Consider the following 25607-nt stretch of genomic DNA (forward strand, 5'->3'; position numbering starts at 1 on the left):
TTTGTTTTGACACACTCATGCGATCACGCCACACACGCCCACTTCCCCACCCACCCGCCTGGGCCTGGCTGCACTGATTTTTAATTCCTGGATCCTTTCTCACTCACAACGCTGAAAGAACACTTCGCTTCGCTCTCTCAACTCCTCTCAGTGCTTCGTTGCGGTCGTACGTGATGTTTGAAAGTTTGTATGGTGGTGACTTCAGAATGTGGAGGGCAGTGCTGATTTTATTTGAGATCTTTGTACCCGTCCGACTTCTCCAGTTTCCTATTAATTCGACAGGGACCATCAGACCTCAAGACTGCACCATCGACTGTATCCGTCAGGTGAGAAAAGCTGCGTGCTGCACGTCCTGTGACGCATTCGTCACAACAGACGCTGCCGGGTTAGTTATGAACATGCTCTGGGTTTTATTTTTGTACAACAAAAATAGAACAATTACAATGGAGGGAATGCTGAGTGGCAGACGTTCTCGTACTCTTTTGTGTGTGTGATAAGTATGAAATGAAGTTCAAGACGCATGTTTTTTGTTAAGGTGCTGAATTTAACTATACCGTTTATCTGTTTGTCAAATGACCCTTGACAACAAATAGAGTCCAAAAAAGCACGACGTAAAAATTATTATAGTTATTATTACATATATACAGGTTTTTAAAATTCCAGGTTAAAAACTATGCCCCACCCACCCCATATAAAATCGACCTCTAAATATGCAAGAGTGTGTATGTGTATAGTCCCTATACAAACCAAAAGTTGTAAAATTTGATAAGTATAGCACACATAAAGGTAAAGCATTTGTTAATGTGTGTGTGTGTGTGTGTGTCAAGGAAAGCCGATGTCAAAGTCTCCCAAAACCACTTGCTCTGAGTCTTTTGTGCCTCCCTTCTTGTAGAAACTGGCCCCATACGGCACAAATATCACAGGCCCTATTTGGGTAAACTTGTGCCCGCGTGCTTTCGTGACAGCACAAATGTAGTCTAGCGTGTTTGGGGCCTTCTTGCGCTTGTCAGGGAGTGCCGGCGCATTAGCAACCTCGCCCCTGATGCACCTGATAAGTTGGTAACAGAAATAGAAAGTCGTCTGCGCTGAGCGTGAAAAGGGGCACATCGTCGGGGCAATGGTTGAGTTCTGTATGCTGGTGAATTTAGATGCCCGACGCCTCACTGAGCATTACTTCCTTACCTAGTGGCGCATCTCGGAATTTGGTGGCAAATAGTCGACAGAATTGCAGACAGGTTAAAAGAGCCAGTTTTGCAGTGCTGGTGGTTCCAACACATTTTTGATTTATTCAATCGAGGCTCAAGCAGACCGATTTGGCGCTCCGCGGACGTGCGTGCTCATGGTAGTTTATTTCATAAATATGACACTAGCGTGAGGCAATCCATCCGAATTGTAGAAATCGATTCATTATTATCATCCTAAAAATATTTTAATAGCATCCCCACCACTATTGGGGATGGGAGGCGGGGGTCACTCCGATCCGGTCCTCCATGCATGACACTGGCAAGTAAACTGCAAGATCTCCCCTTGTGGATGATGTCGTTGGCCGTGAATGTATCATGGGGAATTGGAGATTGCCTTGTGCCAGCAATCATGCATCTTTGTGAGACGCCCCTCCACCCCCAGTGATAGGGGTGCTCTTAAAATATTTTTGAGATGAGAATCATTAGCCTATAGTCTGTTCGATAAATCAATTTTTGCAATGATTCATAGGGCTTTTCCAAAGTCAGTGTCATATTTATGAGTGAAATACAATGATGGATACCAATGGTGGCGACTACGCACACCTGAGGAGCGCAAAATTTGACTGCCTGCATCTCGATCAAATACACCAAAATCGCGTTACACACCACCAGTGCTGCGAATTTGACTCGCTTTTTTGTGAGTCTAAAATCCAGTGCACTTTTTGTAACCGAATTTGCAGATGCGCCAGGAGGTGCGGGAGGAACACTAAGTCCTCATCCTGACAAAAAATGAAATTACGCACATTTTTACACCAAGCGCACGGGCGCCAGTCTACCAAAATCGAGCCCTTGGTGTTTCACAGTGCTTATTACAGGAATGTGCAGAACTTTATCACGAGAACGGATGAGAGTCCACTGATACTGATTGCATTTCTGTGAGCCGCAGGGGAGACCTGGGTGTGACTTTTGCAGAATAACCAGTGATGACATCAATCAAGTTCTTGGCTTGACCTCCCAAAATCTGTTGGGAAGTAAGTGGGACTCTTTTTGTTTGCATTTCTTTAGACAGCAATACATTTGAGGCTGATATGCTGTTTATATGTCACATTTGTTCGATTTGGTTTACACCAGATTAAATAGATACAATAGCTTGAAAGTGTCCGTTATCATTCTAAAACAGGGGTGTCAAACATACGGCCCGCGGGCCGGAACCGGCCCGCAAGGAGGTTCGATCAGGCCCGCAGAATAATTTAAAAGTGAAAAAATGCATAAAAGACACCGAATGAATATTTTTAATAAGGTGCAATTCATGGAGTATCCGCTAGATCTGTTGATTACATTTCAACATTGTCCTAATGTTCTTGTGCTTCTTTAGACCAAAACAAAGACATACATTATTTTGGTTATTTATAGCAGAGTATGGTATATATAATTTTAATGGTCCGGCCCACTTTACATTTACCGAGGCCATATGTGGCCCACAATGTGAAATGAGTTTGACACCCCTGTTCTAAAACATTCGACAGTCATCGATTACTGTGGGCATCAAGAAAAAAGTATTACAGAGGAAACCTACTGCCATATTTTACAAGAATTAACTCTGATGAATCATTTTAGTGGTGGCACAGTGGACTGCTAGTTAGCACACCTCGCAGTGCAGGGTTCGAGTCCAGCTCCGGCCCGGGGAGAACATGCAAACTCCACACAGGAAGGCCGGAGCCGGGATCGAATCCACGACCTCTGCATTGTGAGGTCAACACGCGAACCACTGGACCACCGGGCCACCCACAAAATGTAATGTTAAGCTAAATGTAATGAAACGCTGCCTCTTCAAGTGCTATCGCTGTCCTGTTAAAAAACACATTTGTCCAAATTTTGTCTTTTTTTTCCCTCCAAATGTTCACAACAAAAAGATGCCCCAAACGCGGACACTTAACGCAAAAAAAAAATGTTGAAAATGACAAAAAAAGTATGTTTACCTTCCCTCCTTAGATTGCATCCCCTGGCCGTGTCTTCAGCTATTGGGTGACGAGGACCCCAGCATTTGTCAGCACTATGTTCAAGCACCCTCTGATGTGGAAGTCGAGTTTGTACCCAATCTGGATCCTAATTCCGACACCGTTGTCGTCTCATGGAGGCCAAGCCAATATGGTAAGTTGTGTTGACCTGCGCCCGAACACACACATACTGTACCGTATGCCCAATCTCGTTTTACGCAGTATGTTAAAAGCAGTACCCGTTACTCTTAGCGTGCACTTTTCAATGGGAAACTGACTCGTAAGTCATATCAGACAGGACTGAACCTCCCAACAGCTGTTGCTGCTTGACATGGACATGAATTTATTTCAATTGAGCTCATAAAAATATTGTGGTCTTATGTGTCAGAGTTTACACGTTGGAACATTTATTGATGCCAATTACGCTAAACGTTGGTTGTAAAAGCGAAATGGGATCTGACATGCACTGCTTTACCACCGTTACCACCAGCATGCATGATATTACACCCGATTGAAATCATAGCTCACAGTTTTATTTTGAATCGTTTTTTTTTTTTTTTTTTAAATTTGGAACAGCATGAGCGCTCCCAACGTGGGCCAAAACTTTTAAAGTAGATGCCATTTTCTATCAAATGGTATCTTAGGCTGTAAATCACTGACTTGCCCGTCAGGAAGAGCACTGATCGGCAAAGTATGGCCTGCGGGCTACCTGCGGCCCATTGCTTCCTTTCATCTAGCCCACTTAGCTTTTACATTCTCATGAGTCCTGTAATATTTGTTCTATTTTAAGCCTTATTTATTTGCGTCATTAGATAATTCATTGATTGAGTCATTGTACATGATAACACAAAACGTATAAGTTATACACTTATTTTGATTTTTTTTAAAAGTTCATCCATAATTGGATTTAACAGAAGCATTTTTTAAAAAATTAATAGCGCGTCATTATGTTTGTTCGTTTTGACCTCACCTATATTTTAGTCACCTACATCTGTCAGTTGGAAAAACCGAATGTAGTGCCTGAGAGCCAAAGAAAGAACAAATGAACTCAAACATCACCTTTCTGACATGTCTGAGAAAATTCCAAAAGAATGTCTTGCGGAACGCATTTTGGTCTTCTATGAAGATGCCATTTTACTTTATTTCTTTTTTCCTTTTGTTGCAGGTATTGCCTTCCTGCGAGGCTTTCAGGTGACAATGCAGCCCTTGACAGGTTCCGCTGCTGCCTGTCAGCTTTTTCTTTTTCGGAGAAACCTCACACTGTCAATTTCAGACGCCGAAAAGGTATTTCTCACCGGGGATCTTCCCCGCCACCAAAAGCGTCTACATCGACCTCAAAAATTGAAGTCTCGAAATGTAACTTGTAAAAATTATGAAGTCACACAAAATTAAGGCTTTTAGCCATGAATTTGAACATTTAAATACAAACAAACTTTGAGTAAAAGTGCTGAAAAAAAATTGTGTGATTACGTATTAAAAACAATAAAATGAAAGCGCCAGTATTTCCAAGTAAGAAATCCCTTCCAAATATATTATATTATACCATCGCAGGTACATCATTTGTTGATGTACAGCATTTGTCCTCTTGCAGGTCTACAAGTCAGACCCGTTTCCCGGCCTCCCCCTTGGGTCCCATTATGCCATTACTGTTATGGCTGTGCCGGTGCCTGAGAGGTGGGAGCGCTTCTATCACAGCAAGATCTTCACCACACGCTGTAAGACGCACTTGTGCACTTGCACGCAAATCATGTCCTTAACAGTACGAATGTCTTTGTTTCGACAAACCAATCATTGTTTTTTTAACTTCCTCATGAGTTTCATCGCACCACAACACATTTGCCTGCATGCGATCGCGAGATATTAAAGTGTGTTTTTACAAAACTTAGAAACCCAGGTTGAACTTTTTGACCTTAGGTCGTATGGTTCATGCAAAGAATGCCATACCTGCCTCGAAGCATCTAAGTACCAGCATCATGCTTTGGAGATGTTTTTTTTTTTTCAGGTCATATTGGGGCCTTAGTTAAGGGGGACGGAATTATGAAGAGTTCCAAATACCAGTCAGTGTCAACACAAAACCTTGAGTCTAATAAATTTGTTTATTAACAAAGCCACATCCCCAACTATGAGGGTGTGCACACTTTTGCAATCACAGTCTCAATTGTTTATCTTGAATTTTCTTCTTTAAAAAAATATATTTTTTCCCCTTCAATTTAGTTGTTGAAGTTATATGTCACATTATTAGTGGGGGTGGGGGTGTTCTGAAATGAGTAGTCTTTTTTTTTTACATCCCAAAAACGTGGCATTTGAACAAGAGTGTGCACGAGTTTTGATATCCTCTGTGTATACATACACACACGCATGCACACATATCGTTATTGCCTCACTCCCCAGGCCATGTGAGACATGTTTACTGTATCCATTTATGAATTTAGCAGTTGAATATGCATGTATGATTGTATTAAATATAAAATGAAATCAGAATCTTTTGGATGACTGTTTCGAAAGCCACTGTCTACCCCCTAAGTTGCCACTCTTAACAAACTAATTTCTTAAAAAAACAAAAACAAAAAAAACCTCATGCAAACAACAAAGCTAGTGATTGCCTTTTGGAAAGTCCTGTATTTCCAGTTCAAGTAAAATACAGCACACGCAATTGTAGTAACTAGTGTATGTTGTGATCTTACAGCATGTGAAAAGAAAAATGGATTTCAAAACTGCAAAGCAGGTGAGGAAACAAAGATCCGTCTTGACTTTCGCACATTTTAAAACAAAATTACCAATTAAATATTGTGCCAGAAAAACTCATTTTGATCATTGCTTTGAAATTAGAAAACAATTGGAGATTTCACTGTAAAATCGTAACATCTTATACTTCACTTCCAAATTTGCATTCATGAAAAATTGTTGCTTGTTTTTGTAGACTGGTATCCGAAGCATGTTGAGGTTCAGCAGAGAGGAAATGTGATCACCGTCACTTTCAACTTGGCGCCTCTTAGCTTGGGCATCAAAACGTACTTCACTATTTGTTCAGCAAACGGCAAGACCACGTACACAGAGATTGCACCTGTAAGTGACTTGGTTACAAATACACTAACTGGCTACTTCATTTGGTCCGCACTGCACCATTGATTCAGCATGTTTTCGATTCAGCTGATTCAAATGATCGTGTGTGTGTGTGTGTGTGTGTGTATATAGCTCATTCAGTACCAGCCAATTCTGGACCAAGTCTGAAAAGACGTTTAAAAACGTCTTTGGGAGTGAATGAGTTAAAGAGAGAGAGAGATTTTTGTAATATGGTTATTGATTCAATGTATTCTTCTTCAGAATTATTCATTAAACCGAACCCACCACAGCTTCGAGCTCAGAGACCTCAAAGAAGGAAGCAATTACACATGCGAGGTAAAATGACTACCAGTACAGTATATGGAATTTAACAGATGCTCATGTTAATGTTTTCTGTGATTTCCCACTAAATACTCCTGAGAACACAATGGCAGTTCCCATGTGAATAATTATCTTGATGACATTTATGTTCCAGATAGCCGCAAATGAAATTGATGCCGTGAGGAAATTGTTCAGATTTCAGGTCAAGCACTCAGGTACGTGTTTGAAGTGAAATTGCTTTCAAATGCAACTGAACATGGTCGGAGCTCTTTTTATTTTGCATCATGAACGTGAGCCACAACATATTATCTCAACAAATATTGGAAACAAAGACAGAATTAAATGAAGTGACAGCGATATCTTCAATGCTGAGGTCAACGTTTCTTGAAACAACAACAACAAAAAAAAACAACAACAATTTTCCTGCCCTCAGAAGTTGTCTCCGTATCTCCGAGCTGGACTCTGCTGCTTCCCGTGTGCTGTGCTGCAGTGGCCGTTTTTGTTATGCTGTGGGTCGTTCTCAGGCGGTGTCACTGCGCACAAATGAACAAGTCAAAGATCAAATCAGGTGCAAAAAGCAGTTTAAACATTTGAAATGACATTACAAGAGTACACTTTTATTTTATGAACAAATCGAATATTTATTTCAGTATTTTGATATGCTGTGTTGAACATTTTGTAAACACACTATGTACCCTCCTTCTCAGAGTCAATAAAGCAGCTGGAAGAAGTCAAGGCCCAGGAGGAAGTGATGATACTGTCTGAGAAATGCAAGAACCCTCCTCGTCTTCTGATCTGCTACAGCAGTAATGATGGGCCCGCCCACGTCAATGCGGTCATGAAGCTCGGAGCCTTCATACAGCAACACATGGCGACTCAGGTAGTCCACTTGGCGTTTTGTGACGAGCGTGCGACAGGAATGTGCTAACTAATTTTCGATGGCATACGTAATATGGATTGGGGTTAATTTTGTCACACTGACTGTATGTGAAAGAAAATGGTGGGGCAGCCACCGGTTAGGTAGACCTGCATACCGTAGCTACATTTCGGGATAATGACAGAACTCTTACCCACAACAAATGCTCAGTGTGATTTTTAGTTGTCATCTGCCCCCCCCCCCCCTCTCCAGGTGTGTCTGGACCTTTGGGATTCCCTGGGGATGGCCGAGGAAGGAAGCTTAGAGTGGTTCTGCCGTCGGATGCAGGAAAGCGACTTTGTCTTGGTTATTTGCTCCAAGGGTCTGTGTCGCAAAGGTCGGTCTTCAGAACAAGACCTCTTGGGTTCTGAGTTGATGGTCAGCCTCATCGGAGCGGAAGTGGGCCGAGCCAAATGTGACGGCAGGGACCTCTCCAAGTACATGGCAGCGATATTTAATTACTCAGAGGAGGCAGATATCCCCACCGAATTGGGTCTGGTCGTCCGCTACAGGCTGACCGCTGACTTGCTGCTGCTTTTCTCACAACTGCACCAAGTGCGCCTTCACACGCCAGGCCGCTATCTAAAGATAAACAATATCTCAGAGCAAGATTTTGCCATGTCACCTTCTGGACGGGCTTTGCAGCAGGCGATCAGTGACTCGGAGAAGGCGATGAAGGAAAACAGTTAGCAGGAAGGCAGAGAAGGAAATGCAAAAGAGAAATAAATGAGAATTCTTTTTTTATATTCTTGCTGATATTTTACAGGCTACCCTATATTGTCTTGACAGATAGCCTATTTTGAAAAAAAAATGCAGAACCACCCCAAAAAAAACATCCGGTCCATTCCATACCGGCCAAAGTTAATAACCTGCGGTGGACCATCTGACGTTAATGACAGCCGCTAACCTCTCCTAAGTGGCCTGAAATGAAGATGTAGGAAGCTAAACTGTTACCGCTGATGTCCCCCATGAACATTTTCCTTCTACCTCAGCAATGCACTTTGACCAAGGAAATGTGTCGATATGGTATTAATTGTAGTTATTTGCACCACAGGATGTATGAGAGTTTGAGATGAACATACTCTGAAACAAGTGTTCTCATAAAGTTTGCTGTTCTATGTAAAGAAATATTGGGAAACAAATGTCACAATGCTGTGATTACTGATTTTTATGAATAAGCTATTTGTGGTGTACTTGGATGGATATTTATTACATCAATGTATGGAGTTTCAAAAATGTGTATTACACTAAATCATATACGTACAGTATACTGTGCCAGAACAATATTCAAATGAGTATGAATGTGTGAATTGTGGTTTTCTAAGTTGTGAGTAGGAGTCAGGTTTGTGTACAATGGACAATGAGTACTCACATTGAATGTGACTTGTTGGATTGTATTCTGTGTATTTCAACGAACAATTCAAATAGTAGTCAGCTTTCATAAACACAATTTACACAGATTCATTTTTACAATGTATGGCAGTCCTTGTGTAGAACCTCATCCCACTAAAATGGGTTCTCCTTCTCTTTGCACTGGTTGTGCACTATGCATTTTGTGATATTTATGATATGATGCATGGTTAATGATGTAACTTAATATAAAAGCTCTTCTGTGAAACATATCTACAAGAGTAGAGGAGACAATTTTTGTAATGTATAAACGACTTAATTACTGTTTGTTGTACAGTATATGTTAAATTGCTTCATGTACAGCACTTTGTATGCAGCGATGGCTGTTTGAAAGTGCTCTATAAATTCAGTTGAGTTGAGTTATTTTGTATAGTATGTTATTTATTGCTTTTCTATACCCAAAATCTAATAAAGAAGTACCCTCGGGTGTATTCAATGTGTCATGTGACATCACTCTACGATATATGATTATCTCGAGTTGTCAACAAAGGACAGTAAGTTTTTTTTTAAATGTGTGTGACAGAAAGTAATGAGATGCCAAGATCAAGATGGCAATGTCGAGCAACTTTGCCCTCTAGTGGTTGTAAACGGCATACGACATGACAGCATGATCTTCCAGTACTGTAATAGATAAAATAGTATTAGTCCCTAAAAAGCGGGAAAATGTTTTCTTGATGTGTCAAGACAATAAATTCCTGTATTTATAAATAATACTTCTTGTAACCTTCCATCTGAAATTTGCTCAGATATCTTGGCATTTTCTCAGCCAGCTTTGTGATGCTGTATGCCTAGGAATGTCTTTCATTTCACAACAGTGCATTATCAAACGTTAAGAGCTTGAATTTATTGACCTGTGGGGTCATTTGAATTTGAAGTTTGGTCCAAATTTTTGACTGGCACTTAAATAAAATCCGTCGGGGAGTTCTACTACGTGTATTTCATGCGATGTTGTGGGTTGCCAGAAACGTGTTAACCCTTCCCATAGGTTGATGCAATAACCGCCGTAACTGTATCTAAACCTTTATTTCGTTCTTTTTTTGATCTTTAACCATGATTTTTTAAAGTGAATATGTTAAAAGTAAAAGCAAATAAAGCGTAGTTGAGGTTGAAATGGTGCATTTTCGTGGCTGGAGTAGCAGAATCTGGCAACACAGTAGAAGCGGAACACACGCTGGAGCTCAATTCCGGCTTTCGCTTCGTGTCGGACAGCGTACGTGACAGCGTGGAGAGATGGTACTCGACTTGGACCTCTTTCGGACAGACAAAGGCGGTGATCCTGAACTTATCCGTGAGGGTCAAAGGAAACGCTTTAAGGATGTTACGCTCGTCGACAAGCTGGTCGCCGCGGATACAGAATGGAGAAAGTGTAAGATGCTCCCTCCTCGTTCAGTCACAGGAGAGAATGCTAACATCGCAGCCAAGGATGCTAACGTCAGTGTAACGCCGTTAACGATTTCACAGATTTTAATATTGTCTCTACCGCCTGCCCTTTAGTTGCGTGTTGTTTAACACGTGAAACGAACCGATAATTTAAGGACATTGCCACTGTTCGGCATCAAAATGCACATGGATACGCTTAAAAAAAGTAGTGTTTAATCCATATGTAGTTTGTTTCCACCCAGACCAACGCCGCAGTGGCTTTCGCGTTCACCTGCATTGCAGTTGATAGGCAGTGCATTCAACATTTTTCAATTAAACTTTTTACAATGGGCGTGGTTAACTTTCCCCGAATTTACCGTGTTGTTCTCATTTCAAACCTCAAACGAGTCTCTTTAACTTAGCCGTGACAGATCGCGTTTTTCACGAGGGTTTGATGCGATGTGTCAAGTCTGGATATGCGACCTCGCTATGGTGCTAATGTTAGCATCACTCAGCCAGGAAAGTAAGCCAAAAAAGGCAACAGTTTTTGGTTAACTGTGTGAATGTCGAAAATGGGCACCTGCACACACAAACACCACTGTCGTTTTAATTAAATACCTAGTTATGTGGGATGCATGACGTCGAGTTGGTTTAGCTTGGCCGGCTAAGAACGTGCAATCTGACGCAATACCGACTGTTCGTTTGACAACCTCGCCCAGCTGGTTGACTCCACCACGCGTGTCATTGTGACCCACACTGCAGATACAGTACACAATGTTATTTGTTGCTTTGATTTCTTGTGCACACTGCACTATATTATGATTGTCCGAGATCACCTGCAAAGAAATTGCCATGAGTGCTGTCCATGACAAATATTCTCATAATGCATCGCTCACTGTCTCACACAGGCCGCTTCACTGCAGACAACCTCAACAAAGCAAAAAACCTTTGCAGCAAAAGTATTGGCGAGAAAATGAAGGTATCGGCTTGACCTTTATAAAAAGGAGTGTCAAGTTATTTATTTTTGTTTGTTAACCTTTGACCCATCATGTCATTGAAGAGGAAAGAACCCGTTGGGGAAGATGAGTCAATCCCTGAAGCGGCACAGAATCTGGAGGCGCTCACGGCAGATATACTCTCGGTATTTGGTACTTTAGTGATTACATGTTTGCACTTGCACGAAATAGAGAAATGCCCCCCCCCCCCCCAATTTAAAACAGTCCCCAGGAGTTTTCATAAAAGGTCTCTGACAGTCTTCCATAAAAAGAAAGAACGTACGAAGCTTTTACCTCCTTGATGGAAATTTTTGAGTTTTAAGGAGAAGAGGTTCCACTGCTTATCTTGCCATCTTTGCGGCTGGGCAAATGGCAATTATGGCTTTTCTCTGACCGGAGTTGGAACTATGATTTTTGGGGGCTAGTGGCAACATAGTCTTTCAACAACAAGCTACAAATTATTTGTTGATTTGTGTTGTGGATGCATGCATGTGGTGCATGAAGCGGACACATTCGCTAACGCTCATCCGGACACTGCAGATGGGTTTACTTTTTGGCATTGTCTTGATAATCCAGAGACCAATAATCCAGAGAGCCAACAATTTGCATACAAGTCATGAAAAATCAAGTTTCCATAACTTGTCCCCTTTAAGAGTTTTTATAAGTAATTAATCTGTACATTTTAATTCTGGCTTCCTTCCTTCCCACCCTCCTTCCTTCCTTTCATTCCCTCCCTCTCTGTGTAGGCCCTAACAGTGACCCAAATCAAGAAAGTGCGTGTTCTGGTGGATGAGGCCTTGCTAAAAACTGATAGTGAACGGTTGAAGCTGGAGGGGGAACGTTTCTCATACCTGAGGGAGATTGGAAATCTTCTGCACCCATCTGTGCCCATCAGCAACGATGAGGTGGGCGTCTGAATTCAAGAATTCCCCCCGGAAGTTCGAGTACCAGAGTATTGTCAAACACACATGCATTTACTGCAAACACTTTCAGACTTGTACAGTTGATCCTCATGGAGAGAATTCAAGTACACTTTTGGTGCCCATATTTTACAAATCTGTTACACAGAAACACACACGCAAATGTTCGTTAGTAATCCCATCTTGTTGTCCGTTGCTATTTTTGCAGGATGCAGACAACAAGGTGGAGCGTACATGGGGTGACTGCAGTGTCCAGAAGAAGTACTCGCATGTTGACCTGGTGGTCATGATTGACGGCTTTGAGGGGGAGAAGGGGGCCATCGTGGCTGGGAGTCGAGGCTACTTCCTGAAGGTGAACTCGTGGAGCATGTCGACAAACGCTCGCCGACCTTTCCTGTCTTTTACCTTTCTTACTCTTCGACTCTCTTGTTGTTCAGGGCCCGCTGGTGTTCCTTGAACAGGCTCTAATCAACTACGCCATGAGGATCTTGCACAACAAGAACTACACCATGCTTTACACGCCCTTCTTTATGAGGAAAGAAGTCATGCAGGAAGTGGCCCAGCTCAGCCAATTTGATGATGAGCTTTACAAGGTAAATCATCCCAAAAGAGAGAGTAATACGTAAAAGGTGTTTCTGAACAATGTTAACCGAGACACATTTATCCCTTTCATCTTTTTCACAAAGCAAAAACATAGACCCAATCCGAAAGTCTGAAATTGTGCGTTTTTGTAGTTTATTGTTGAACGGGAATTGTCCAGTATTGTTTTTTTGTTTTTTTTTGGCACTAATTTTCCATAAAGTCCACAACATCTTGGCCACACTGATAATTACAGAATGCTGACTTTTGCTTTTTTTTTTCCCCCAAAGCTTCATTGTCATTTTAGTCCACATATACAGAAAACAAGTCAAGCATAAGTGGGCCTGTTTGCGACTCTATAATTCTCCACCTTCAATTCATAAAGCCATTCGCATTATCCACCGTTAATGTACAAACATGTTATTTTGAGTGGCACTAATTTGTTGAAAATAACACAATGACAAAGAAGAAAACTGGGTTGTGGCGTTTCCCCAAAAGCGGATTATTGCTACTTTTGAAGTATGGTTTTTAAATATATAGCTGGAATGAATAAGATGTACTATTGCCCTGCAAGGGAAGTTAGCATTTTGTTACTGATCAATCACCACTGTAATTATGTTTCTGCGTCCTTAATGCTGGCCCTGGGCAATTTTTGTCTTGAGTTTGAGTCGTTTACCTCCTGTGGGTTTCTGTGTAGGTCATCGGTAAAGGCAGCGAGCGAGCAGACGACAACTCCATCGACGAGAAGTACCTCATCGCCACTTCTGAGCAGCCCATCGCGGCATTCTTGAGGGAAGAGTGGCTCAAGCCCGAGGACCTGCCCATACGCTACGGCGGCTTCTCCACCTGCTTCAGACAGGAAGTGGGCTCTCACGGCCGAGACACACGTGGCATCTTCAGGGTGCATCAGTTTGAGAAGGTTGGCCTTGTCAGACCAAGATGGTTCTGATCCGTTTAAAGTGGCACTGAAATGTCTTCTCTCTCTCCCACCCCTGCTTAGATTGAGCAATTTGTCTATGCGTCACCGCACGACGGAAAATCGTGGGAGATGTTTGATGAAATGATCGGGACCGCAGAGGAATTTTACCAGTCTCTCGGGATTCCATATCGCATCGTCAACATCGTCTCTGGTATGTCTGACCTCCTACCTACCACATCTGTTGCCATTTCAGAACGCACAATAGATTGTTTTCCCCATGAAATGCCATCTATTAACATGTAGTTTGTCAACAGATCCTTAAAAAAAAAAAGCTTCAATTTGATTTTCCACAATTAATTCTTAAAAGTCACTAAAGAATGATATTCTTAAAATACCTTCACGCTGACAAAGGTCTTAAAATGCCTCTCGTTGTCCAATCGTGTTGACCTAGCTGACAAGAAAAAAAATTTGAAATAACGCAACTTCATTTTGTTGAGGTGGATTGCATGAAATCATGCAAATAGAAATCTTAAAATAATGGAGTGTAACTCCGAGTCCATTCAACGACTAAGACGTTTTACATTTCATCAAAGTACAGTGGTTAGTTTGTCAACTCAGGAGTTTTATTTCAAGTATCAAGTACAGCTTTACTGTCAAATGTACATACAGCACAGATGAAATTTCCTCCCTCTTAAACAGACAACAAGAGGAGCCACTGCGGGTGCCCGTGCCGCCATCAAAAGAACACTTAACATTTGTTCCGTGACCGATCTTGGAACACAATATTCTTGTATCTCGAATCAATATTCTCCATTGAAATGAATTCAAAATGTCATTAATTCTCTCCACCCTACAGAAAAGCCGCCACAATTTTAATTGCTAAGTAGGGGCAGTCAGAAGTCTCAGGATACCAATGGAGTAACATTTTATTATCGCCTATTAGAAGAAACAAGACCATTCCTGACACCAGAAAAATGTAGCCACAGTGTCGCTACGTCGGCAGCACTGAAAAGGGAACTCGTTGCTCTTGATTGGTTGTACAGCCCACACACAAACCGGCTGTAGAAATAAGGTCTGCTCTTGGACCAACCAAAAGAAAGAAGGTGAAACGAAACAAATCACTTGTTGCCATTAATGACAAACCAGATCCACAGCAACGTGGTTTTATGTACACATACATTGGCAGGAACACATCCCATTACCCTTTTGCAGCGAAATAGCAATTTTCCATCGACCAATCAGTGAAAAGATGACAACCAGGAGAACGAGGCCGCTTTGTTGAGAAAACCTGGCAATGCAGACAACTCGCAAGCGCTAGTTGCTTATTTTTAACAGAGAGAAACTGAAATGGCCTTGAAGGATGTGCTCCTCAGTCGTTTGAATTCAAGTGAACTCTCATCTCATTCATCTTCAGGTGCCCTCAATCACGCCGCCAGTAAAAAGTTGGATCTGGAGGCCTGGTTCCCGGGGTCCGGGGCTTTCCGCGAGCTGGTCTCCTGCTCCAATTGCACCGACTACCAGGCCAGACGCTTGCGTATCCGCTACGGACAGACCAAAAAAATGATGGACAAGGTGGGGAGTGCAGCAATCGATACGTTTTGGTCATTGTAAGTGTATAATGGGCCCGAGTATCAGTGAGGTCACGATGAAGGAAGTGAGACATCATGCGTTTCACGACTTGACAGCACCCCTTAGAGCAGGGGTGGGCAAACTTTTTGGCTCGGGGGCCGTATTGACTTTTAAAATTTGACAGAAGGGCCAGGTCAGCACGAGCTACATTAAAAAAAAAACTGCATTTGTTGACAGTCCATATCAAACATCAACAGAACAAAGCATGAAATTACTGTATTAATATACTTTTTTAAATGACAACAGTGTTGTTGATGACCTATTTTAGCCTGTGCATTGCTGCAGATGGGTTGTGATCAGCGGGCCGGATTAAAAAGACCAACGGGCCGGAATCGGCCCGCGCGCCGTAGTTCGCCCACCACTCCCTTAGAGGGTGCAATTCCAGGCCCCACTTTGTTTCTGTGACCATTTTGAAAAAGAAAATAACAAATGTAATCTTATGCATCGATGGGTTCCTAACCATCGATGCTTGGGACGCTTTGGGTTTGACTTTTAAAAAGCTTTACAACATCATACTTCTCGGTTTTCTCCAAAAAAGATTCTTTTGTTCCAGTTGACCGACATATTTGTAGGAGTCTGAATTTACAACTATGATTCTCTTCATCTGCTTTTTTTTCCCCAACACAGCACTTAATTTTCATTGCAGAAAGACATCGGATTTGATTACCGGTAGTTGCGCAAGGAAACTTATTTTTGGAAACACCCTCATCTATGGCTGTACTTTGAAGACGCTCCCTGTTTTTCCTGTTTCCAGGCAGAGTTTGTTCACATGCTTAACGCCACCATGTGCGCCACCACACGCGTGATGTGCGCCATCCTGGAGAATTACCAAACAGAAGAGGGCATCCTTGTTCCTGAGAAGCTCAGGGCATTCATGCCACCTGGTAAATTGAGTGACCGTGCTGAAAGCTGTTAAGATCAAAAACACGACCATGACATTTTGTTGAACCCGTGTGCAGATGTGGCGGCGGGAGGAGTCTTTTAGTTACATCACTTAAAGTCAAGTCAGACTTAAATTTCCATTTTTTTGTAGGGCTGGGAACTTGATAAAATGTTTTGACAGACTTGACCCGAGCTTTGTTTACCTCCTGTGAAAAATACATGATGTCCGTTTGTGGCATTTAAGGTATAAGATATCCTTTATTTGTCCCACACTGGGGAAATTTACAGCCTCCAGCAGCAAGAATGTAGGCAGAAAGAAGAAGAAGAAAAAACAAACAAACACCGTTCAATTAAGTGCAATATAAATACAAAATGGATAAATCGCAGTGCTATTTACAGTTGTTTTTCACATCATTTAATTATTATTATTATTATTATTGTTGCTATTTTTATTCAGCAGCCTGACAGCAGTCGGTAGGAACGAGCGCCGGTATCTCTCCTTCTTGCAGCGCGGGTGTAACAGTCTCTGGCTGAAGGAGCTACCTAGTGCTGTCAGGGCGGGCTGGAGAGGGTGGGAGGGACTGTCCATCATAGCTTTTAGCTTAGTTAGCATCCTTCTGTTGCCCACCTCCTCCAGAGTGTCAAGGCAGCAGCCCAGGACAGAACTGGCCTTCCTGACCAGTCGCTCCAGTCTCTTTCTGTCCCGGGCTGAGATGCTGCCTGACCAGCAGACAATGCCATAATGGATGGCCGAGGCCACCACCGAGTTATAGAAAGTCTTAAGGAGCGACCCCTGAACCCCAAAAGACCTTAGTTACCATTTTTACATTCATGGAAACATTTAAAAGGTGACAAAATTGGACCTACGTATTTTTCACACAACAGTGATGATTTGTAAAACCTGCGATTTTCCAGGTACTATAAAAACCTTGCAGATTTCAGGCTGTTGAGGCTTTTTTTTCCCTCCCCAAGAAAAGCACATTTTTGTGTAGTGCATGCAAACTTGGCTCACCACCAGTAGGCTTGTATGCCAAGTGACACCTCATGAGGCAAGTATCTTGGAGGGAATGCCAATGATGATTGCATTTGGGTTGAAGAATATGTTTTGGATTAAAATCGTGAAAAGAGGTGGATAAGATAAGAAAACCGATCCTGAATCTTCACTGTTTGGCATTGGCATTCGTCGTTTCGTACGCTTTTTTTTTTTTAGGTACCAGTTCAGGGTGTACTCAAGTATTTTTGCCGTTTGTAGCAGGCTTCAATCTCTGTCTCATGCGAATAGTGTCGATACACCGCACAGGAGGAGGGTGACCAAATATCCTGTTTGTGCTTGCTTTGTAATACCAGATTTGTCCACTTGTCTCTGCTGTTTATCAAGGTATGACCGAAATCATCAAGTTTGTCAAACCGGCGCCCATCGACCAGGAGATGTCCAAAAAGGCAAAGAAACAGAAGAACAAGCAGGCGGGAGATCAAAGCCTCCCCGACGCCATGGAGCAGATGTCGGTCAACAACTCCTAGATGGCAAATGATTAAATGCGATGAAATTGGAACACCGAATTCTTTTGGAGAGGGAAGAAAACAAATGCTGGCACTTTTAAATGATAAATGTTGGTTCTCCACAATGCTTTTGTTGGCTCCATTCTAACAGTCTGCCCCAGAATTGATACAGGGAGAATTCATGTGCAATTTTCGGCTCTCATAGAACCCATCTCATAAAATGGCTCACTCACATTCCGAGCCTAACATAAACAAGATCACTGTAATTTCTGACTTTTCTGTTTGTTTGTTTGCTCGTGCTTTGAAACGCAGGGGACCACTGTAGTGTAGTACTACTGTAAATCTGTCCTCAAAATTTCATTTAAGGCCAAACACAATTGGGGAGAGAAAAAAAAAGAATCCTCCAAAGGTTGGCGCATGTTCGAATGCTGTCGCAACTAAATCTGTGGTAAATTTGTATCTTGATGATTTCTGATGTGTCAACTTAAATTGAGGCTCTGAATTCCCCTCATATTGCCTTTTCCCTCTTGTTTCATCATGTCACTGTTGGAACTTATACAGCCTGTATCAAGAGACTCACCGAGTGGCTCTGACTGTAAGCATATTAAATCCGGGTCATATGGAAGTTTTTTTTTTTGTTTTGTTCTTTTGTCTGTCCTAAAATAGTTAGATAGTTTAAATTCTTGCGCAGTTTTCATTTGCAACTGGTCACCAAGGATATCTGATAACAGATAATAAGGGAGACGCAAGTTATTCATTAACTCCAGCAGACTTTAGTCCCGTCCACTAAAGGAAGTCCTTATTGTCAACTGTCAAAACGGAAAGCTGAAGTTACATTTCTATTTCCATTACTGATATTTACGTTGCGTGTGTATAAGAGCTGTTGCCCACTTGGCTGAATCTTCTCGCAGGAAGGATGAGTGACACAGAGGATGACAATGAGATCTCTTTTACAGTGAAGGTAAGTATTCTCGACCGATTCTTGAGCGTGACAATTCAGCAAATCGGAGATTACATGTACATACGATCTCAATCAAAAGATCTCGGTGCGGTGAAATTCTGCGATATAACAAGCCTGGTTTGTGCATCACCCGATGTGGTTGTGTACACTAGTTTCTCGGCCGAGTGGAGGTGGTCCGCCATAACGGACTAAATATCCTGGAGGAAGCTGCTCAGAGTCTCAAGGTAACAAAATATAGCTGCACCCTTTCCATGGTGTGTCACAAAGTACACCTGGACAAGAAAATGAGATCCAATACACGCGAATCCAGACATCTGTTTTTTCTGAGTTTGTTTTGATTGACGTCAAATGAGATTGCTGATGAGCTGTTCATTTGAATCATGTTTGTTGGAAGGAGTGAGACTGCATACATGCTGGATAGGGTCCCTGGAGGACCATAGTTGGACACCCCTGATGCAGAGTATTCAGTTAATTTAGTATGCATGTATTTGGAATGGGCAGCCCAGTGGGCCAGTGGTTAGCGCATTGACCTCCTGGTGCAGAGGTAATTCCAGCTCCGGCCTCTCTGTGTGGAGTTTTCATGTTCTCCCTGGGCCTGCGTTGGTTTTCGCTGGGTACTCCGGTTTCCTCCATATTCCAAAAACATGCACTGCTGGCTGATTGAACACTCCAAATTGTGCCTAGGTGTGAGTGTCGATGGTTGTTCGTCTCTGTGTGCCCTGCGATTGGCTGGCAACTGGTTCAGGGTGTCCCCGAAGACAGCTGGGATAGGCCCCAACACCTCCCGTGACCCTTGTGAGGATAAGTGGATCGAAAAATGGATGGATGGATGTATTTGGAATGTAGGAGTAAATCAGAGGATACACATGCAAACTCTCCATAGGGAGATTGGAGCTGACCTCGTGCAAAATAGTTGAATGATTCATTTTCATGATGTGAAATTGTGTATTTTACCAATATATATATATTTTTAATTTCCAATTAATCAGTTTACCAATTAATGAAGATTTTAACTAGCCTTTGGGGGATGTGGGTTTCCTGTTACAAGTTGTTGAAACTTTAAAATACGTGTCAACCTCAAGGCTGGTCACCAGACCACCTTTTAAAATAGATTGAAAAGTACAACAAAAGTTTTTACGAGCTTAGGATTTCAAAACTAGTTATCCATCAATTTGTTTTATAAGCCTATATGTGATCATATGAGGTAAAATCATACATTTATTAGGGTTCACCGTCATTGGCCTTCCGAGGGAAACCATAACTACGATGTAGCCTGTGACAAAAATTTGTTTCACACGTCAAATGAAAGAATGCATGGGGTTGTACTCTACGTGGCTTCCGGGCCATATTTCCCCAAGGTGGAAAAGCGACATTTTATAAAAATGTTTCTCACATTGGATCTCATTCGAAGATGTACATAATGTTGCGATAAACGCCGTTTAAAGCTGTCCCCTGTCATCCACAAGACGTCCGACCCATACGCTTCAGAAAAGGCTGCAAAGAAGAGCAAAGTCCATCTCTTTGTGTCTCTGAGCGGGATTGACATCTTGGAAAACAAAACCAAGGTGCGCAACACCCCCCAAAAACAAAACCAAGACCTTCAAACATCCTCGTCTGACACAGACTTTGTCCTCCCGTCAGTTTCTGCTGTACACCTGCCCCCTCCCCACTATTTCCTTCTGCGCCGTCTTGCCCTCGTCGCCCAAAGTGTTCGGCTTTGTGGCCAAGCACCCAGCGGTCGACATGTACCATTGCTACTTGTTCAAGAGCGAGACTTTGGTGAGCATGCGTACATTTCACACCAACTATACATCGGCCTATCGGTACGACTCCCAATTTCCAAAACTTGTTCCCAGTCGTACGTGCTGGTCTCGGCCATCGGCGACGTCTTCCGAGCCGCAAAAAAAGAAGAGAGCGTCAGGGGCAGTCGAGACCTGATCGTGGAGGCACTCAGGCACAAGGTCGGCAGCCGCGCGGCTATAATGATGATACAATCTACCGTATGTCCAATAGTCTAAAACATGATCACTGTTTTGTCACTTTCAGAACAAAATGCTACAAAAGGAGAATTCCGAGCTCAAGAGGAGGCTTGCGGACCAGAACAACCAACAATAAGAAGATGAGATTGGAGTGTTTCTGCGCCTGCATGTAACTAACTATATATAAATAGCGAGCGATCACTGTGATCCCTCGCTATTTCGCGGTTCGTTTATCGCGGCTTCGGTGCATCGCAGATGTTTTCAAACATATTCATAAATTTAATTATTTTTTTTTTTGAAGTCCGCAAAAAGCAGGTCTCTTCCATCCTTAATTGTCTAACCATCCTTAATTGACTAATCATAAACACGTCTGCTGCACGCAGCGGGATCGCTGGCCTGTGTGTGTATGTGTGTGTGTGTGTGTGTGTGCTAGTGGCTCTGCTCAAGCGCAAAGGCCCACGTGGGGCATTTTTTTAAATGTACAGTATATGTTAATTGGTCGCTACTTCGCGGATTTTCGTTTATCGCGGGTGGTTTTGGTCCCCCATTAACCGCGATAAACGAGGGATTACTGTATAGCCTACCAACAAACCGAACCGGCCTCCTTGTTATTTGCAAAGTTAACAATGTCGAGTCATTGTAAAATGAACCAACGAAACAAGAACAGGAAAACACAAATTCATAAACTTCTGGCAACTGTCAGAATGTTGTTATTGGGATCAGCGTTTTTCATAGTTGAATCCATATGAAAACGGTGTCGCTAGGGCAGTTAAAAAAAAGCATCACAGAAACAACTGTACACAAATAACTTGGAGACATCTGGGAAAATAACGTCGCTGACACTCTTGTCCGTGCTTGGCTGCTGAGATATTGAAGTCTGTTTTCTACCAATTTTAGTACATTAATCGCTAGCTTTTTGTTCGTTGTGTTTAAGCTTTTTGGCAGTCTGATTTACGCTGCACAAAGAGTTTGAAAGTGGAGGGGTTTTTTTTTCTCTCTCTCTCTGCAGCATCATCACATCATTCTGGACACGACGAGTCTTGACCTAACTTTTAAGATCAACTTCCTCCCGTCCTTTCCATGATGACTGAGCAGGCTGACCTCGGCACTCTATTTCTGTCTTTTGTACTCACCATCTTTCTTTTGCCCTTTAACAAACATTTACAGTTTTGGATGTTTGATGACTGACGATCTGGTTCAGCGTGTCCCCCGCCCACAGCCCAAAGACAGCTGGGACGGGCTCCAGTATGCCTCGCGACTCTTGTGAGTGTAAAGCGGATCAGAAAATGGATGGATGGATAAATAAACCCTATAGCTTGTATGTAATGAAAATGTTAAAAAATAATTTTTCAATACATACAGCCAAAAATCTCACGATGGTAAAATGTGAGAAATGAACAGACAGCCCCTGTTTGTGCCCAAATAGTCTGTGAGTGAACGCCAAGATCATTTGAGTGCAATTGTTCTACCCTAGTGGAGAGCTGGTAAATTGCAATTTTGTGAACTTTATGACTAAAAAAATCCTCAACTTCCCCAAAATTAAAATTTCCAAATGATAAGGTTCCCACCGGAAGTAACTACATTCGTGGATTGTCTATCTGAATTTAGTGGAATACTATACATACAAACATATGACATATGAAATAGGCATCATTTTATTCATTTCCCTGACTGCATACAGTAAAAATGCTGTTTTTTATGTTCATATGTTAATGTTGCATCGTGCCCATAAATTGGACAGAGACAAAAAATGAAAAAAAGACCAGTGAGATATAAGACTGTTAGTCTTGTTATACTTCATGAGGCCTCATTATAGACAACACACCCTGTATTTTTGTTTTGTTTTTAGCCCAACAAATAGGCTGTCAAGCCACACACAATGAGAGCCACATCAATGCCTAACCAACCAAAACACATTCGCAACTCTGGCACCGAAATTTCCATCATCGGGTGAATAAAATGGATTTGTTTCTGTTTACACTGCCACCCCCTTTTGCGCTCTTTTTCCATATTTGGATGTTTCCCTCTGACCTATTCCTCACTCTGTTGTTCCACCTTTTCCTCATTTCGCCATCTTCCAGAAATAAGCCATTAAATCTTTGTTCATCCAAACGACATACTGAGTGTAGACCGTTCCTGCCAAGTATGCTGAAAGATACTTTGGACAATAAAATATTGTGGAAAATACCCCCCCCCCCCCCCACACACACACACATACACACAATATATATCTTGTAAGTGCAAAATCGCAGTGTACAAGTGAGGAATCTTCACAGTTGATTAGAAAGAGTTAATTTCACAGCATGTAAAATCAGGAGGGGGGGGGGGATGGAATTGTAAACACTGAATTCTGAGCTCACATCTGCGAGCAGAACCTTTGAAAGAAAACTGAGGAGCTTGTAAAATTTAATGCTTTAGGGGGTCTACTAGTCTACTCAGGGATGGATTCGTTATCGGGGAAGGTCTCCTGGAAGGCTCTCTTGAGGCAAAAGGGCCTGTAATAACAAAGATGTGGAGGGTAGGGCGGGGGGGGGGGGGCTTGTGGAGGTGCATGGAGAATTTTGCCTTTTAAGGGGGTCCGCTCTCTCTTGTTCAGGCCTTGTGAACTCATGCGCAGCCATCACAACACTGAACAGATTAGTTTCAAAATAAGCAAGACGAGAGAAGACGAGCGCGGCATTTTCAGTGCTCCGTGCCGCACTCGTCGGGTCCCTTTTTCAGGTTGTCTTGGCTTGAACGGATCATATGTTGTTGACATACTTGGGCACAGAGAGTCTGAGGTTGAGTCAGAGGCGTGACGAGCATCCTATCAGCCGCCGTCACCGCTGTGGTTTTCTCGCTTGTTTTCCAGACAATACCAACAATGTGCTTTGGGACTGAGACGGCCGAGGGGAGGCCGCCTGCATCTGGGGCCAGGAAGCCCAAAGGAGATGAGATGAGGGAAGGTGGGGAGGGGGGATTGGGGAGGTGGTGGAGGGGGGTGGGGGTAAGAACAGAGAGGTAATTGTGTGCGCATATATAAGAGTGAGGTAAGCGAGCTAAGCGGCAGAGGCAGGGCAGGCAGGAGAGGGAAAGGGAGGTGTGTTCTTGGGATGGGAAGGGTGGAAAAGAGTGAAGAAAGTCTCGATGGATACTGGGGAGTCGAAGGAATAAGGCAAGTAGGAACGCCTGCGTGGGAAAAGTAGAATAATGGGTCCCCACGTGCCAGCATGGAGTTGAGTAAGAGTTGTTTTTAAAGTGTACTTTGAAAGGAAAAGGGGGGGGGGTGAGCATATCCTCCCCTCTGTCCCTTCGAGCAAGTTGAGCCAGGCTGTACCAGAGCCAGGAAAAGGGGAAGGGCCTCCATCTCCTCTTTTTCCGACTGACAAAAACAGCTGAGCGGGAGCCCGATCTCGAGGCTTTGCGGTGGACCGGGAAGACGGGGACGAGTGGTGGATAGCAGGTGGAGACATCCCTGGCGTCAGGACCCCCCCCCCCCCCCCCCCATCCACCTACATGGGTTGCTTCCTGAGCTCGGACTGGTGCGGGGAGGACGTGGTGCAAGCGGTGCCGGTGGTCAGGAGCCCGTCTGTGAGGAGTCGCAGCCTGGAGAGGAGCGACAGTGGCACGATGAGGCTGATGAAGGTCAGTGTGGGAATGTGATCGGAGGGGTGGGAGTGGGGGGGCTTACAATATAACCACGCCTGTTGTGAAATTTGAAAACTAAATTATTCTTGACAAAAACAATGATGACATTGAATTGTCTGTGTGAGACTAAAACGTGTTCCACGATGACAAGAGCATGTGGGGCCTATGTGATGAAGTTGAAGACTAAATTATTTTGTGTTAATTTTTTTTTTTATTATTAAGTGTTACAAAAATTTCTTCAAAGTTTACAAAAAGTTAAAACATTTTTCATTTTTCATTTTTGAGTTTACAGAAAAATGTGCGGGTTATATGCATCGAAGACAAAATGACATGCGACAAAATTGTCTTTGCCAAAGATATATGGAGTGTATGTCATGTAATGTACAGTAGTTATGCAATTGAAGACAACGTTGACTTTACAAAAAAAAAAAAAAGCTACTCTTGGTCTCGGCTGTCCTCAACCTTTACAAAAACACATGTGATGGAATCATCTTTGAAAAGAAAAACACACGCTGGCGTCATTCACTCTTCATTGTATTTTAAATCACGACCACCTGTGATGGCATTGGACCAAAAAAATGTTTTGGCGTAGCAAACTTTCAGACAGAGAGCTTCAAACGACAGATCGGATTTTACAATCTATTCTATGCGACTTGACTTGATGACGATGACGACGTCGTCATCCCAGTGCACATTTGTGGCGACACAAAAAGCAGCCTTGCGGGGCGTGATGCTGTCAGTACTGTAATGCGATGGCGCACTGACAATGCACAATGAGGGCAGTCTGGCCGGCAGATGGAGAATGTCAAGTAGCTGCTTACTGCTCTTTTCGGTGGCAAAATGAGAAGATAGCACGTTAAAAGACGGTTTGTTGTGTACATACCTGTTTTCTGTGACTTTTAGGACAGTCTCAAGTATTTGCGGCCCGTCTCTGTCTCCCCATGTGTTTGCCTTTTTTGCCATCTGTGTTCCATATTTGAATACACATGCTTGGTTGCACCGCATGTCCCCGCGGGGCCAAAATCACATGGTGAGCTCTGTGGGAATGCGGCGCCCTCTGGACCACGTCAACCGGCGGCGAATGACCTTTGCTAGAGTCAATGTCTGTGGGAAGCAGCTCGATCACACTCAGAGTTGATGTTTCTTCTATTTATGGAGTCTTTTTTTTTTTTTAAATGCACTTGTTTGTCTCAAGGTTTTTTTTTATAGCGTGTGAACAGCAGATCACATACCGTGGTTTGTTCCTGTAAATATTTGGTCAAGAAATGGTAGGTGTAGGATCCACAAATCAGATACTTTTGGATGGATTCTTCTGAGGAGAGATGTTTTCTGTTGAGCTTCTGGAGTTGACCATGATCGGAAATGT

The 25607-nt window shown here is 42.8% G+C and overlaps 4 protein-coding genes across 7 annotated transcripts in view; all 4 read left to right on the forward strand.

The window, feature by feature from the left end:
• The first annotated feature begins 82 nt into the window (after positions 1-82).
• On the forward strand, positions 83-9322 carry LOC147210333 (interleukin-17 receptor D). Of its 2 annotated transcripts, none has more exons than XM_086108723.1 (12): positions 83-326; positions 2131-2215; positions 3177-3335; positions 4347-4465; positions 4773-4896; positions 5868-5906; positions 6102-6247; positions 6506-6580; positions 6720-6780; positions 6999-7133; positions 7273-7445; positions 7695-9322. In XM_086108723.1, the coding sequence occupies exons 1-12, from the start codon at positions 174-176 to the stop codon at positions 8169-8171; spliced, it is 1746 nt and encodes a 581-aa protein (XP_085964849.1). In that variant the 5' UTR covers positions 83-173; the 3' UTR covers positions 8172-9322. The 2 variants fall into 2 exon arrangements, with proteins under 2 accessions (XP_085964849.1, XP_085964859.1); XM_086108733.1 differs by having other exon boundaries at positions 7002-7133.
• Positions 9323-10075: 753 nt separating this feature from the next.
• On the forward strand, positions 10076-18299 carry sars1 (seryl-tRNA synthetase 1). Its single transcript, XM_086108743.1, has 11 exons — positions 10076-10257; positions 11159-11229; positions 11311-11391; positions 11992-12150; positions 12374-12517; positions 12603-12758; positions 13442-13663; positions 13745-13874; positions 15078-15235; positions 16047-16176; positions 17553-18299. Exons 1-11 carry the CDS (start codon positions 10122-10124, stop codon positions 17693-17695), a joined length of 1530 nt encoding a protein of 509 aa, XP_085964869.1. The 5' UTR covers positions 10076-10121; the 3' UTR covers positions 17696-18299.
• An 81-nt stretch (positions 18300-18380) lies between these two features.
• On the forward strand, positions 18381-22729 carry LOC147210335 (PTB domain-containing engulfment adapter protein 1). Its single transcript, XM_086108757.1, has 7 exons — positions 18381-18635; positions 18788-18859; positions 20102-20200; positions 20277-20414; positions 20492-20596; positions 20682-20783; positions 21624-22729. The coding sequence occupies exons 1-6, from the start codon at positions 18591-18593 to the stop codon at positions 20748-20750; spliced, it is 528 nt and encodes a 175-aa protein (XP_085964883.1). The 5' UTR covers positions 18381-18590; the 3' UTR covers positions 20751-20783; positions 21624-22729.
• Positions 22730-23687: 958 nt separating this feature from the next.
• Positions 23688-25607, forward strand: part of tns2a (tensin 2a) — a 53907-nt gene continuing 51987 nt past the window's right edge. For 2 of the 3 annotated variants that reach the window (XM_086108787.1, XM_086108777.1), the window contains exon 1: positions 23688-24238. In XM_086108787.1, the coding sequence (XP_085964913.1) occupies positions 24110-24238 (129 nt within the window). In that variant the 5' untranslated portion in view covers positions 23688-24109. The remainder of the gene's footprint in view (positions 24239-25607) is intronic. The other variant, XM_086108768.1, reaches the window with a different exon arrangement.

The sequence above is a fragment of the Hippocampus guttulatus genome, chromosome 1 (assembly GCF_054856545.1).
Source record: "Hippocampus guttulatus isolate MCC_2025c chromosome 1, RoL_Hgut_1.0, whole genome shotgun sequence".
Classification (NCBI taxonomy): Eukaryota; Metazoa; Chordata; class Actinopteri; order Syngnathiformes; family Syngnathidae; genus Hippocampus; species Hippocampus guttulatus.